Source organism: Prionailurus bengalensis, chromosome A1 (genome assembly GCF_016509475.1).
Source record: "Prionailurus bengalensis isolate Pbe53 chromosome A1, Fcat_Pben_1.1_paternal_pri, whole genome shotgun sequence".
Lineage (NCBI taxonomy): Eukaryota > Metazoa > Chordata > Mammalia > Carnivora > Felidae > Prionailurus > Prionailurus bengalensis.
The window spans coordinates 233,780,478-233,794,228 of NC_057343.1; the positions used below are offsets into that span (position 1 = coordinate 233,780,478).

General features: G+C 42.9%; 1 protein-coding gene across 7 annotated transcripts in view; it reads left to right on the forward strand.

Annotated features, from left to right (window-relative positions):
• SEMA5A (semaphorin 5A) overlaps nt 1–13,751 on the forward strand; it is a 481,312-nt gene that overhangs the window by 441,828 nt on the left and 25,733 nt on the right. For all 7 annotated transcript variants that reach the window (XM_043601165.1, XM_043601208.1, XM_043601185.1 and 4 more), the window contains one exon: nt 10,795–11,020. In XM_043601165.1, coding sequence (XP_043457100.1) covers nt 10,795–11,020 — 226 coding nt within the window. The remainder of the gene's footprint in view (nt 1–10,794; nt 11,021–13,751) is intronic.

Here is a 13,751-nt window from a genome sequence, read left to right on the forward strand (position 1 = left end):
TCTCTTTTGGGCTATCACCAAGAAGGCTTTTAAGAATATTTGTGTACCAGCATTTGTGTGGACATCTGCTTTCTTTTCTCTTGGGTAAATGTCTGGGAAGAAGATGGCAAGGCCACATGGTAAGTGTATGTTTAATTTTTTAGGAAGGCGTCAGATGATTTCAAAGGGATGGTTCCATTTTACATTTCTAGCAGCGGGGTAAGAGAGGGGGTCCTGGTGCTCTGTGAGCTCACCAGCGTTGATGTCAGGTTTGGGGTTTGTGATTAATTTAGCCATTCTAATGGGGTGTGGTGGTTTCCTTATGGTTTTAATTTTCCTTTTTTCCAACAAATGGTGTCGAGCATCTTTATATATGCTCTTTTGGTCATCTATCTATCTAATCTTGTGAAATGTCTATTTCTATCACTTGGCAATTTTTATATTAACTTTTTTTTAATGTTGAATTTTCATTTTTTAAATATGTAATGGGTATGAATCTTTGATTTGATTTGCAAATATTCTCTCTCGGTGTGTGGCTCGGCGTCTCTTTCTCTTCATGGTTTCTCTTCCAGAACAGAAGTTCTTGATTTTGAATGATTCAAATTGTCATTTTTTTTTTATTACAGGAGTGGTGTTTTTGGCATTGTAGCTAGGAAATCTTTGCTTAACCGAAGCCCACAGAGGGATTCTTCTAGGTTTTCTTGTAGAAGTTTTATGGTCTTAGATGATTGGTCTATGAGCCATTGGAGTTTATTATCAAAGGGAGAGCAAGTTATTGGTTAAAGGTCTTCTTTTCACATATGGAGGTTTAATTGCTTTTGCTCCCTTATCAAAACTGAATATTTTATACACATGCAAGTCTATTTCTGGACTTTCCAGTGCCGAATTCCTTTGCTTAGCGTTCTATCTTGATCCTTACATCATGGCATGTTGATTATTGTAGTTCTATGAGGCTTCAAGTCAAGTTGAAGTCCTCCAGCTTTGTTCTTCCTTCCCAAAGTGTTTTCAGTATTCTAGATACTTTTTATTTCTGTATGAATTTTAGAACCAGCTTGTCAATTTTTACCTCCCCCCACCCCAAAAGTCTTCTAGAATTGTGATTAAGATTGCATTCATTTGGTACATCACTTAGGGGATTTGGTTTCCTTTAGTGTACAAGTCATGGACATAATTTGTGAGCTGTATTCTAAGTGTTTCATGTTTTTGATGCTACTGTAAATTTCATTCTTTTTTTAAAATTTCTTTAATGTTTATTTTTGAGAGAGAGAGAGAGAGAGAGTGAGTGGGGGAGGAGCAGAGAGAAAAGGAGACACAGAATCTGAAGCAGGTTCCAGGCTCTGAGCTGTCAGCACAGAGCCTGACGTGGGGCTGGAACCCACGAACTGTAAGATCATGACCTGAGTCGAAGTCTGACGTTTAACCAGCTGAACCACCCAGTGCACCTGTAAATGGCGTTCTTTTAATTTCTGATTGCCCACTGCTAGTACATAGGAATGAAATTAATATTTTCTATTGATCCTGTATTCTGAAGCCTTGATAAATTAATTTTACTTCTAGTAGCTTCGTGGTAGGTTCTGCAGTATTTTTTACATACACAATCACAATGCTTGTGTACAAAGAGAAAGTTACTTCTTTTTTTCCATTATAGATGAAGTGTAATTCTTTTTGTTTCCTAGCTGTACAAAGTAGAATTGTCAGTATAAAATTGACTAGAAGTGGTAGGGGCAAATACCCTTGCCTTGTTTCTGATCTTAGTAAGAAAGCATGCAGGCTTTAACCATTAAGTAAGATGTCACTTTTGTATATTTTTAATACATGTCCTTTATCAGATGTGGGAAATTTATTTATTTTCATAGTTGTTGGAGAGTTCCTATATGGCATGAATGTTGGATCTTATTAAGTGATATATTTGTGTCTTTTGACATGATCTTATAGGTTTACTTTCTAGACTGTTAATAAATGGTGAATTATAGTGATCACATGTCAAATGTTAATGCAACCTTGCATGCCTGACATCATTACCACTTAATCCTGAGAAATAACCTTTTTATGCAGTTTAGAGGTTTTTTATTAAAATATCATCAAGCATTTTTGCATCTAAGTTCATGTGACATATTCACATGTAGTTCTCATTTCTTGTAATGTCTGTCTGGTTCTGATATCAGATTAAAGTCAACCTGAGAATGACTTGAGATGTGATCCCTCCTTTTCATGTTCCTGGAAATGGTGTGTGTAGTTGAGTTTATTTCTTCTTTTTATATTCTGTGTCTCTGCTTCACATGTTCAGTCTTACTTCTAGCTTCTTGAACACATGAAATACAGTTATCATAACTGTTTTAATGTTCTTGACTACAAATTCTGTCATCTGTGTCATTTCTGTGCCAATGTCCATTGACCGATCTTTCGCCTCATAATAGCTTGTGTTTTTCAGCAGCTTCCTTGTGTATCTGATCATTATAAATTAGGTGCAAGGCATTGTGATTTTTTTTTCCATGTTGTGTATGGGACACTTCTGTGTTCCTGAAATTATGCTCTCCTCTAGGACATGATCAAGTTACTTGAAACCAATATGATCATTTGGCTTTTTCTTGGCTTCGTTTGTTGAGATCAGAACAGAGTTTGGGGTGATTTTTCCCACTGTGGAGGCAAGACCCTGCTTGCTACTCTAACGGATGCCCAGGGAATCGTAAGGTTGTCCACTCTTGCTCCGAGGAGCGAACACTATGTCTGGCCCTGTGTGAGTGATGTACTCTGTTCCCTTTGATCCTTGCAGGTGGGTCTTTCCCCACCCGTGTGGTTTCCTCGCATGCGTTCACTGATTTGTACCCACCTGAGTACTTGAGGTGGGATCTCTGCATAATACTGGAGTTCTCATTGTGCATCTCTCTCCTTCTGAGAACCCCAGCCTTTTGGCTTCCTCCAGCTCTCAGCTTTGTCTCCTCAATCCCTCATCTGTGTGCCTGGGCTTCTCCTTCCTCCACCACGGCCTGGAGACCTCATCAAGGTTGTAGGCTGGGCCAGTAGGGGGGCTTCCCTCATGTTTCCCATCACTTGGCCATCACTGTCCTTCACTACCTGGTGTCCAGTGTTTTAAGCACTGTTGTTTCATACATTTTTCAGTTATTTTTTGGTGAGAAGGTTAATCCCACTTCTGTTACTCCATCTTGGTTAGAAGCAGAAGTCATCCTGTGGCCACAGACTTTTGACTCCATCATCTCGTTTTTACTTCTCTTCCTTACTGGGTCCCATAGAGCTCATTTCCAGGACTTCCCGTCAATCTGTGTTCTCTTTGCCCCAGGGGTCGGGGATCACAGACCTCCTGCTGTGCACAAGCTAGAGTGCTTTGGCCCTCTGCAGGCCAGACTGCATTTCTTCCTTATTTGTTTTGTGCAGAATGGCTTTCTGTCTCAGCAAGACACCCTTCGTTGCTGGAAGAGAACTTGATAAATGCATACGAAAACCGTGCGTATTCCAGATGAGAATACATTTAGTTCATATCTTCAGCTATTCATAAAATGACTTTAAGGGTAATTTTCTTACTTTGGGCTGAGCATATGCTATCAAAATTTTGCTTGAATTGTCACCATTTATTTTGCCTTCAACCTATGGAATACAGATATTGTAGTGTTTTTCAAAGGAAAAATGAACAGCAATACACAGAGCCCCTCTTAACCACCGAAAGGTGTTCCCCAAACTTATGCAGAGTCCCTCAGAATGGACTTATTTGTGAATTGATCAATATGATGTATCCACTCACCAAAAAATAAATAAGATCGGTAATATAAAGTAAACACGACAAACTTCCCGTGTGTTGGTGGAAGCAGGCATAGAAATAGACAAACTTCCATGACATTCATGCTTTGATTCTTTGAACCAAGGCTGAGGTGACGGTGGCCTGAATGACCAAAAAGCCGATTCAGGTGGGAGGGCCCATTTCCGTAGGTGCCTCCTAGACATTAAGTGAATGGTTCTTTCAGTGTTGACTGGGATAGAGAGTACGTGGGGGAACATATCTAGAGAATTGTGTAATGTTGCTTTAGTAAGCATTCTCGTTTTATTTTTCTTAGTTGTGCTTGACCATTTATTTACGTTTTTTCCTTGCATCAACCGTTTCCTTTATTGATTTTTATGTTTTTCCAGCTTTATTTTTTTTTCCCGGAAGTAACTAACATACCTTTGTATAAGTTTAACGGGCACCTCATGTTGATGTGATACGTTTATTATTGAAAAATAATACTATTAAACTACTGCCTCCACCCCATCACATAGCTACCACTTCTGTCTTGAGGTGAGACCATCTAAGATCTACTTTCTTTTTTTAAATTTTTTTTTTCAACGTTTTTTATTTATTTTTGGGACAGAGAGAGACAGAGCATGAACGGGGGAGGGGCAGAGAGAGAGGGAGACACAGAATCAGAAACAGGCTCCAGGCTCCAAGGCATCAGCCCAGAGCCCGACGCGGGGCTCAAACTCACGGACCGCGAGATCGTGACGTGGCTGAAGTCGGACGCTTAACCGACTGCGCCACCCAGGCTCCCCTAAGATCTACTTCCTTAGCCACTTCAGTTATGTGATACAATGTGAGTGGCTATAATCGCCATGTTATCCATTAGATCCCCAGACTTGTTAACCTCGTAACCGGAAGTCGCCACCCTTTCGTAGCTCCCCATTTTACCCATCTCTCCAATCACCACAATATCTATGTTGCTCTTTTGTATTTTTGTATTTTTTTAATAATTTTTAAAAATAATTATTTATTTTGAGAGAGACAGAGCGAGCATGAACAGGGGAGGGGCAGAGAGAGAGAGAGAGAGAGAGAGAGAATCCCAAGCAGACTCTGCAGGGTCAGTGCAGAGCCCGATGTGGGGCTCCAACCCACAGAACTGTGAGATCCTGACCTGAGCCGAAATCAAGAGTCAGACACTTAACTGTCTGAGTCACCCAGGCATCCTGAGTCTGTACTTTTTAGATTCAACATAGAAGTGATATCATGCAGAATTTGTCTTTCTCTGTACAACTAACTCATTTCACTTAGTATAATGTCCTCAAGGTCCATCCAAGTTGCTGAAAATGGTGGATTTTGGGGCGCCTGGGTGGCTCAGTCGGTTAAGCGTCTGACTTCAGCTCAGGTCGTGATCTCACAGTCCATGAGTTCAAACCCTGCGTCGGGCTCTGTGCCGACAGTTCAGAGCCTGGAGCCTGCTTTGGATTCTGTGTCTCCCTCTCTCTCTAACTCTCCCCCATTCATGCTCTGTCTCTCTCTGTCTCAAAAATAAATAAACATTAAAAAAGAAAAAAAGAAAATGGTGGATTTTGTTTTCAGAAGATCATTGTTGCACAGGAGTTTTGACTCCAAACAAGGCTCTTATGCACTCTTTCCTTCTCCACGAGGCTTCAGAATATCGATTCAGTCACGACCGACCATTTGCTTCTGTGGTCCAGCTTGCTCTCTCTGGCTTCTTCTCTCAGAAGTGCCGAAAGCTAGGTGCTGGGTAGAGCAACTTTCTCCCCAAACATACTTGCTGTTATTCGATGAGGCTTTGCTGACATTACCGCCCTTAAAGTTTATGGTATCGCTGTGAACACTAGCCGATGGTAGTGGAATTGAAGGAGCTACATGAACAAATATTTTCTGAGGGCCTAAGCTAAACCGTGGCAAGAGAGAGTCCCCTCTGAATATTCCCCTTTGCTCTTTCTTCTCTTTGTACAGAAAATATCATTTACTCTTTCTTTAGCCTTATTGCAGGGAGTTTTCAGGGACCAAATAAAAGATCTCCATTCTAAGTGGTAATATTGGGCCAAACCATTTGGTGAGATAAAGAGAAAGCAACACTCAGGTTTTGGATCAGTTCTTTGCTTGAGGACTTTCTCAGTGGCTTGGAGTCAAGAAAAGTGAAATGGGACAGAATATCCATGTTAGACTTTGGCTTCCCCATAGAGTAATAACAATATCTTACATTTGTATAGCTTCCCATGGTTTACAGGGCGTTTGCGTAATGGTTTCAGTTGACCCTCACGACCACCTTGTGACATACACATGAAAGGTTTGTCATGGGCGAACGTGGGGAAGACCTTCAAGCTTCGGATCTATGTTCCTTCACATGTTGCCTGGAGTATCATGACACTGCCTGTGTATGGCTATAGAAGAATTAGATTTAAACATAGGATGGCTGACAACCTAGTAATTGTGTTCCTCCTTTGTTCTTAATGAAGGCCATAGAATGTTCTAGAATGAAGTCTATCCAGTGATAACTTTTATCACTGGCCATAAGCCTTGAGAGCCTCATAAGACCCAAATAATCTAACCTGAAGCATAAAAGCCTGGCTATGTGGGGACAGTCCCTTCCGTTTTATGTCTGAATAATAGTATATATTATAGTATATATTGTGTATTATCCATTGTATTGTATATTACGTATTCTATTCACCCAGCATACCACATGTTACGTATCTATCCATCTGTGCTGCACACTTAGTTTGTCTCCATATCTTGGCTACTTTGAGTAATGCTGCAATAAACATGGGTGTGTAGACATCACTCTAAGACCCTGATTTCAGTTTCTTCGGATGTATACCCAGAAGTGGGATTGATTTTAGTAACCATTCTTACCTGATGATTTCCACCAGAATATCAAGAATCCTATGTGGCAAGTGATAGTCATTAGCTCCCTGAAACGTCTTGGAAGACAATTTCTATTTTTAGCATCAAATGTAAGGCTGTTCACATCCCGTTCAGGGTCGGGTAGTTACTGTCGGGGTTCCTCGGCCAATCATAGTGTGCATATTCAGCTGAACCATACAACTACTCCCCCTTGAATCCAATCACTTTATAATTTTGGCCATTGATATAAAACTGATTGGTCATACTGTTTCTTGGCACGTCGTCATTCTGTATGTTAAATGAGTGCATCATAATCAAACCTCAAAAAGCAGGTGGAAAGAGAAGTTCTGAGTCTCATGGTAGACTATGTATGATGAAGAGACAATGAACAGAAGAACAAACTTGGTTATCAGAGATCAGGTCCAAGAAGCTCGAATTGATCTTTATTCTGGAGCTGGGGCCACCCCTGGGGCACGTGACCCCCTGCTCCGCTCAATATGCCACCAGCGCACAGAGACCAGCTCAGCTACTTGGCCCAGCTTTTGAATATATTTGCTAGTCACATCTTTCAAAAAGGAAACTTCACCTCCATAGGAAATGTGAAATATCTAGTGTACAGAAGCTAAGAGTTATTGGGAGCGTCCTGTATATTTGTTTATTAAGATGTGGGATTTTACTTTTTTTTTTTTTTTTTTTTTAGCATTTATTTATTTTTGAGACAGAGAGAGACAAATCATGAACGGGGGAGGGTCAGAGAGAGGGAGACACAGAATCCGAAGCAGGCTCCAGGCTCTGAGCTGTTAGCACAGAGCCCGACGTGGGGCTCAAACTCATGGACCACGAGATCATGACCTGGGCCGAAGTCGGCTGCTTAACCGACTGAGCCACCCAGGCGCCCCGGGATCTTACTGTTTTATAGGTGACGTCGAACTTACTAAGGCTTAAAGACTTGCATTTTTTTTAAGCAGGGGTCCATAAACTACATATGTGCTGAGTCCGTTTCAGCAAGAAGCCCCAGACACTTGCCCAGCCAGGCTGGCACAGAGTGATGAAGGGGACGACGGTGGCGTGTGGCATTTTCAATTTGGGGATGGCAGTGCTGTCACACTGTCAGCCTGGAAGACCCCAGACAAGGGTTTATTGTATTCCTCTCCTATGGCCTCCATTTTGAGAGAAAACGAGAGGGCTCACGCATGTCCCGTCTAGTCTCTCACATGACTGGATTGATGGCATTTGTTGGGGCTATTTTTTCATTTTGGAGCAGCATCCAAATAATACCGTAATAAAACATGCTATAGGGGCGCCTGGGTGGCGCAGTCGGTTAAGCGTCCGACTTCAGCCAGGTCACGATCTCGCGGTCCGGGAGTTCGAGCCCCGCGTCGGGCTCTGGGCTGATGGCTCAGAGCCTGGAGCCTGTTTCCGATTCTGTGTCTCCCTCTCTCTCTGCCCCTCCCCCGTTCATGCTCTGTCTCTCTGTCCCAAAAATAAATAAACGTTGAAAAAAAAAATTTTTTTTTTAATAAAAAAATAAAATAAAAAAATAAAAACATGCTATAAACAAAGGGAAATGAAGTCATCTGTCTTCCGGTGTGTTGGTGTGGAGATGAGAAGGACCAGCATTGGGGGGGCGGGGAGGGGGGATGGCCAGAAGGTATTAAATCAGAGAAGCACTTTCCAGATTCTCTGCTGAAGGCCTATGATGTCACAGACACGAAGAACTCCTGAGTATCACTTCTAAACTTCTTTAAAAAATGGATTATGAGTAAAGAAAAGCAGTGAGAACAATTCGAGTCATGACGAAATAGGTGTTTTAATAGGCTTCCAGAGCGAGCTGGCCTTGGGGACACACGTGGCCAGTCTCTCTCCTGTCGGAAACTCTCTAATGTCGTATTAAAGGAGTATTCTTTCAAAGCCTGAAGCAACAAAGACAGGTCTTCCTGGGCCTGAATCCCTGATTGGAGGGGGGATGAATTAATGGTGGATTCCTAGAAGCTAAACAACCGCCCCCAACACACTTGGTGTGTGAGGGACCTGGATGAGAAGCAACAACCCGTCAGTGTACCACCTCCCTCGGTTGTGGGTGGTATTCGCCTAGTTGGAAGTGAAGACACTGGATTTTGATCTAACCAAAATTACAGCCTAGCTGCGTTCAGGTAACAGGAGACGGGGATGTTCCAGGCCCAAGGGTGGGGTAGGGAGTAAAGGGCCAGAGCCTCTTTTTTCAGTAGCCCACAGTAAATGGATAATGCCTAATCCTGGAATATTCTAGTTGTCAGATCTGTGGGATAAATATGCAAATATTCAACTAAAAGGTATGGGGGAGGGGCACCTGGGTGGCTCAGTTGGTTAAGTGTCCGACTTCGGCTCAGGTCACGATCTCTCGGTTCATGAGTTCGAACCCTGCGTCAGGCTCAGTGCTGACATCTCGGAGCCCGGAGCCTGCTTCAGATTCTGTGTCTCCCTCTCTCTCTGCCCCACCCCTACTCTCTCTCTCAAAAATAAACAAACATGGGGCGCCTGGGTGGCTCAGTCGGTTAAGCGTCCGACTTCAGCTCAGGTCACGATCTCGCGGTCCGTGAGTTTGAGCCCCACGTCAGGCTCTGGGCTGATGGCTCGGAGCCTGGAGCCTGCTTCTGATTCTGTGTCTCCCTCTCTCTCTGCCCCTCCCCCGTTCATGCTCTGTCTCTCTCTGTCCCCAAAATAAATAAAAATTTAAAAAAAAGTTTTTTTTAATAAAAAAAATAAACATTAAAAGAAAAGATACAGGGAAAAGGTAGAGTGGTTCTCTTTTTCATAAGAAAGCTTCGAGGGCTATTTAACACTTATTTTATGTATATGTTTAACATTGATAAAAATGATTTTTAAAGTATGGTCATAACTGGGTGCATTAAGTATTGTTAAATGAAACTTGCTTTATCATGAAATGGAAGAACATTAAGGTAGTAAGTATTGTGTCCAAGGTCAAACCCTGTACCCCTCCTATGTGGTGCTTCTTCTGTTTAGAATTCTTGACAAATAAATCTTCAAGAATTTTAATAATTGGAGTCCTGAATTCCACCCCCCACCACCCCACCCCATGCCCCATTTGCCAGACCTTCATTTGTACCCTACTCAATGACCGGGACGCCCCGCCTGTGCTTACAAGGGAGATGTCTGGTAGTGAGGGAAGGGAGGAGAAACAGAAATACCATGGCTGTATCAACGAGGGAAACGCTGTGAAACTTACACAGTGGAAGTTATTACAGGGGCGCCTGGGTGGCTCAGTCGGTTAAGCGTCCAACTTTTTCCCAGGTCATGATCTCACAGTTCATGAGTTGGAGCCCCACGTAGGGCTCTGTGTTGTCATTGCAGAGCCTGCTTGAGATCCTCTGTCCCCCTCTGTCTCTGCCCCTCCGCCACTTGTGCTCTGTCTCAATAAGTAAGTAAATAAATAAATAACATATTTTTGCAAACAAGTTATTATTACGTATTGTGTATTTTATTTGGATAAATAAATACTCCATTACTCTTATGCTTAGAATCTGTGATCCCAGAGCTTAAAATACTCATTAAATCTCATTGAGCATTATGTTGTCCAAAAATGAAAAGTTTTGCTTCCATCATTTGAACTTCAAGCTTTTTTTTTTTTTTTTTTTTTTTAAAGCTAAGCTTAACATTGGAATAGTCAGCAGTTTTGGTTATTTATCAGGTGAAAGACGGAAGATGGTTTTTATGGGATCACCATTCTTATTCACGTAAGGTTACACTTACTGTCTCATTCTCCTTGTTGACACAAGATAAACTGTGCAGATTCCTTCTCTTGTTTTAAAGTTTATTTATTTTGAGAGAGAGAGAGAGAACATGAGCAGAGGAGGAGCAGAGAGAGAGAGAGAACACAAGAAGGCTCCGTGCTGTTAGCACAGAGCCGGGTGTGGGGCTCCATTAGGCAATCTGAGACTGTGACCTAAGCCGAGATCAAGAGTGGGACGCTTAACCGACTGAGCCACCCAGGCGCCCCTGTGCAGATTCCTTCTGTGGTTGACCTGAACACTGATCGTCCTCTTAAATGTCCGATTTAACAAAAATTTAACAAAAACGTGTTTTCCACTTTGTAGAGTAGCCGGTGGGTGTCAGGATGTGACGTTTTAGAGAGCCCTGTCTCTCAGTAAGGGAAGGAAGCCCTGGACCCAGTTTATGCCCTACGATAAGCACCTGCCGCACCCTTTCTCTCCCAGGAGTACCAGCCTTGCAATATCAACCCGTGCCCCGAGCTGAAGAAGACCACACCCTGGACGCCCTGGACGCCCGTCAACATCTCGGACAACGGGGGCCACTATGAGCAGCGATTTCGCTACACGTGCAAAGCCCGCCTGCCTGATCCAAATCTGCTGGAAGTGGGAAGACAAAGAATCGAGATGCGATACTGTTCTAGCGACGGAACCAGCGGCTGCTCTACAGACGGTGAGCAGCCAACCCCCCAGGACCGACCCAACTTGCACAGACCCGCGTGCGACCCCATCTCTCAGGCCACAGGCGAGCAAGGGGCTCTTTTCCTTTTGATTATTTTCCCCTTAGCAATCTACGACAGTGATCCCACAAGTGCACAAAAGCCTTTTGTAGCAAACTGATGGGAAAGAGTTCTATACTGAGGTGGTCCTGTGAACTCAGCCCTCAAAATAACACTGGCTTCTTAATACATCCAGAAGAGTTTGGGGGGGGAGGGAATTTATTTAATATCAGCAAATATATCAAGGAAGGCTCAGTCGTCTTCCATGAATCTTCTGACACTAAAATGTAAGCTGCAGATAAGCTTTTCCTGTGATTATCCCCAAACTGGACAAAGACAAAGAAAGACCATCTCTGTGTTTCTGTCTATAGAAGGATCTTTCTGCGAAAAAGTTCAGCCTGTGGGGATCCTTTAATAGTCTCTGAAATTGCTCTGCCCTTTTAATCCCTTCAATACCATATTAATAGCGGAAGGGAAAGCTCTAAGAGAGACCACAAGATGCACCCTCCGCCTGGCCCCGCTGCCCAGTGGGCTACTCTCCTCTGGCAACTCACTTGCTCCCCCTGGAGCTCAGCTGTCTCCACTGCAGGAAAGGGGGTGAGCCTGGCCTTCCCAAAGAGCTTCATTTCCGCTTCCTTATTCATCACTTCTGTCTTTCCCATCTACTTTCACAAAATTTGTCCAATTCTGGAAAGGAAATAGGTGTTCACAGATGGTTCTCAGAACATGATGTGATGAGGACGGTGATAGTAATGTCGTGCACCTGGAACATTTCTCAGCACTTTTGTGTTTATGATTCCACCTCATTCTCCCAACATGAATGTGACATAGAAAGCATAGTCACCGTCAGTGACACTTTTAGAGAAGGATCCTTAGACCCAGGGTGGGTGGCCTTGATGAACCACGGAGGCAGCCGCCATGTTGGACTGACATGGATGGGATAAATTCATGGGGGTGTGATAAACGTCCTCCTTCATTGCCAGAGGGAAATGGCTCTGGAGTGGCTCCACGTGAGGACCACTGGTGGCACGCTGGCCACAAATGTCCCTGTCTCCTCCGGGAGCCTCTGAACAGCAGGGGCATCTTGGATCTGCCAACCTTCATGACTGGAGGCTTGGCAGTTGCCATCCAGAGCCACACCTAATTGTATGTTCTGACATTAACTATTTCCTGACCTCAAACCATCCTGCTCACTGTAGTTCACCAACTAAATATAAGCCTGTTCATTGTTTCTTGAAAAAAAAAGTCTGCTTTAGTGAAAAATGTTGTGTGAATAAGTCTACAATTTACAGAAAGCAAACACCCATACATGTAGAAAATCAAGCAAAATGATATTCACTCTTATTAATTCTGTAAAACCCTGCTGTAAGAAGAAAAGATATATGATAGAATATCAAGAGAAAACTGAGGACCCATTTGAAAGATCTGCATTCCACAAGGGCTCATCCTGTGATGTCATGTTAGCATTGTGACATAAAATACAAAATCCCCAGTTAAAGATGAATTTCAGATATTTTTCAGAATTTTTAAAAATGTGAGTATGCCCCATGAATCTTTTCTGGATAAGTATGACCCATGCAATACTTGGGACATACTTACCCTAAAATATTGCTAAAATTTGAATATCCAAATTCATCTGAAACTTGGATTTAACAGGGGTTCTTCTATTTTATTTGCAAAATCTGGCAACGCTGTCTCTGAGTCATCCACTTATTTTCTCATTTCAGAGCAGGCAGTGAATTTTCTTATTTCTTATGTCATCTAAGTAAAACAGAGACAGTGAATAGCAGTGTGTCCCTACAGGAATGTCATTGTCTTCTCTGAACATACATTTTTTAACCCTTTCATTCTCAGATGCATATAAAACCATAGCTGATATTTGTTTTCAATGATAGTAATATAAACTAAGAACAAGTTTGATACACATTTATAAAAAATATCCCATATTTCCTCCAAAAGTATATCTTGAGCAAGCCTTAAAATGTACTTCCTCTGCCTTGTGTCTTAGGGGCTTCTGGTTCTAATGACCATCCACACGTTTTGGTATGGACACCTTGAAAATACAGAATCGGGCTTCTTTGCCTCTGATTGCCCAAAATGAGGTTTGCCTGTGCATAGTTGTTTCTGTATTGATTAAGCACAGAGTACCGGTTCATTACAGAAAGACATTTCGAATCCATTTTCTCAAAAGAGCATCCTTCCTAGGTTTCTGAGCCAGAGTTTTTAACAACAGAGGAGCTCAGCAACAGGGCTGTGAGTATATTTGCCTTGTCACACCTCCCGGGAACTGCATGGCATCCTCAGAGTTTTTTGTTAAAACCCGCATCACATCGCCAGCGTTTGGGAGAATTACTGAACATTTGTAATATTGTAAGCGAGCAGCCATTTTCACCAAAGCAAGCAGGAATTTTGACTATGGCTAATTAAATGGCTTCCCAAGTGTAGAATGCTCAGAGCAGACCAGACCCCAGTACATAGGCAGAGCCTGTTCTTAACAAGACATTTCCTCGCTGCTGTGTCTTACCGCCACATGTGTACCTGGGGAAACACACCTGCTGGTAAGTGTGCTGTGAACCGCATGGGAGCGGGTGCCACTGGGCAAGTTCATTCACAGGTGTGTTCAGTTCCGGGTCAGGAGCTCCACCCCTTGCCTGGTTCTTGAACAGACACCTGTCGCCCTGGCCT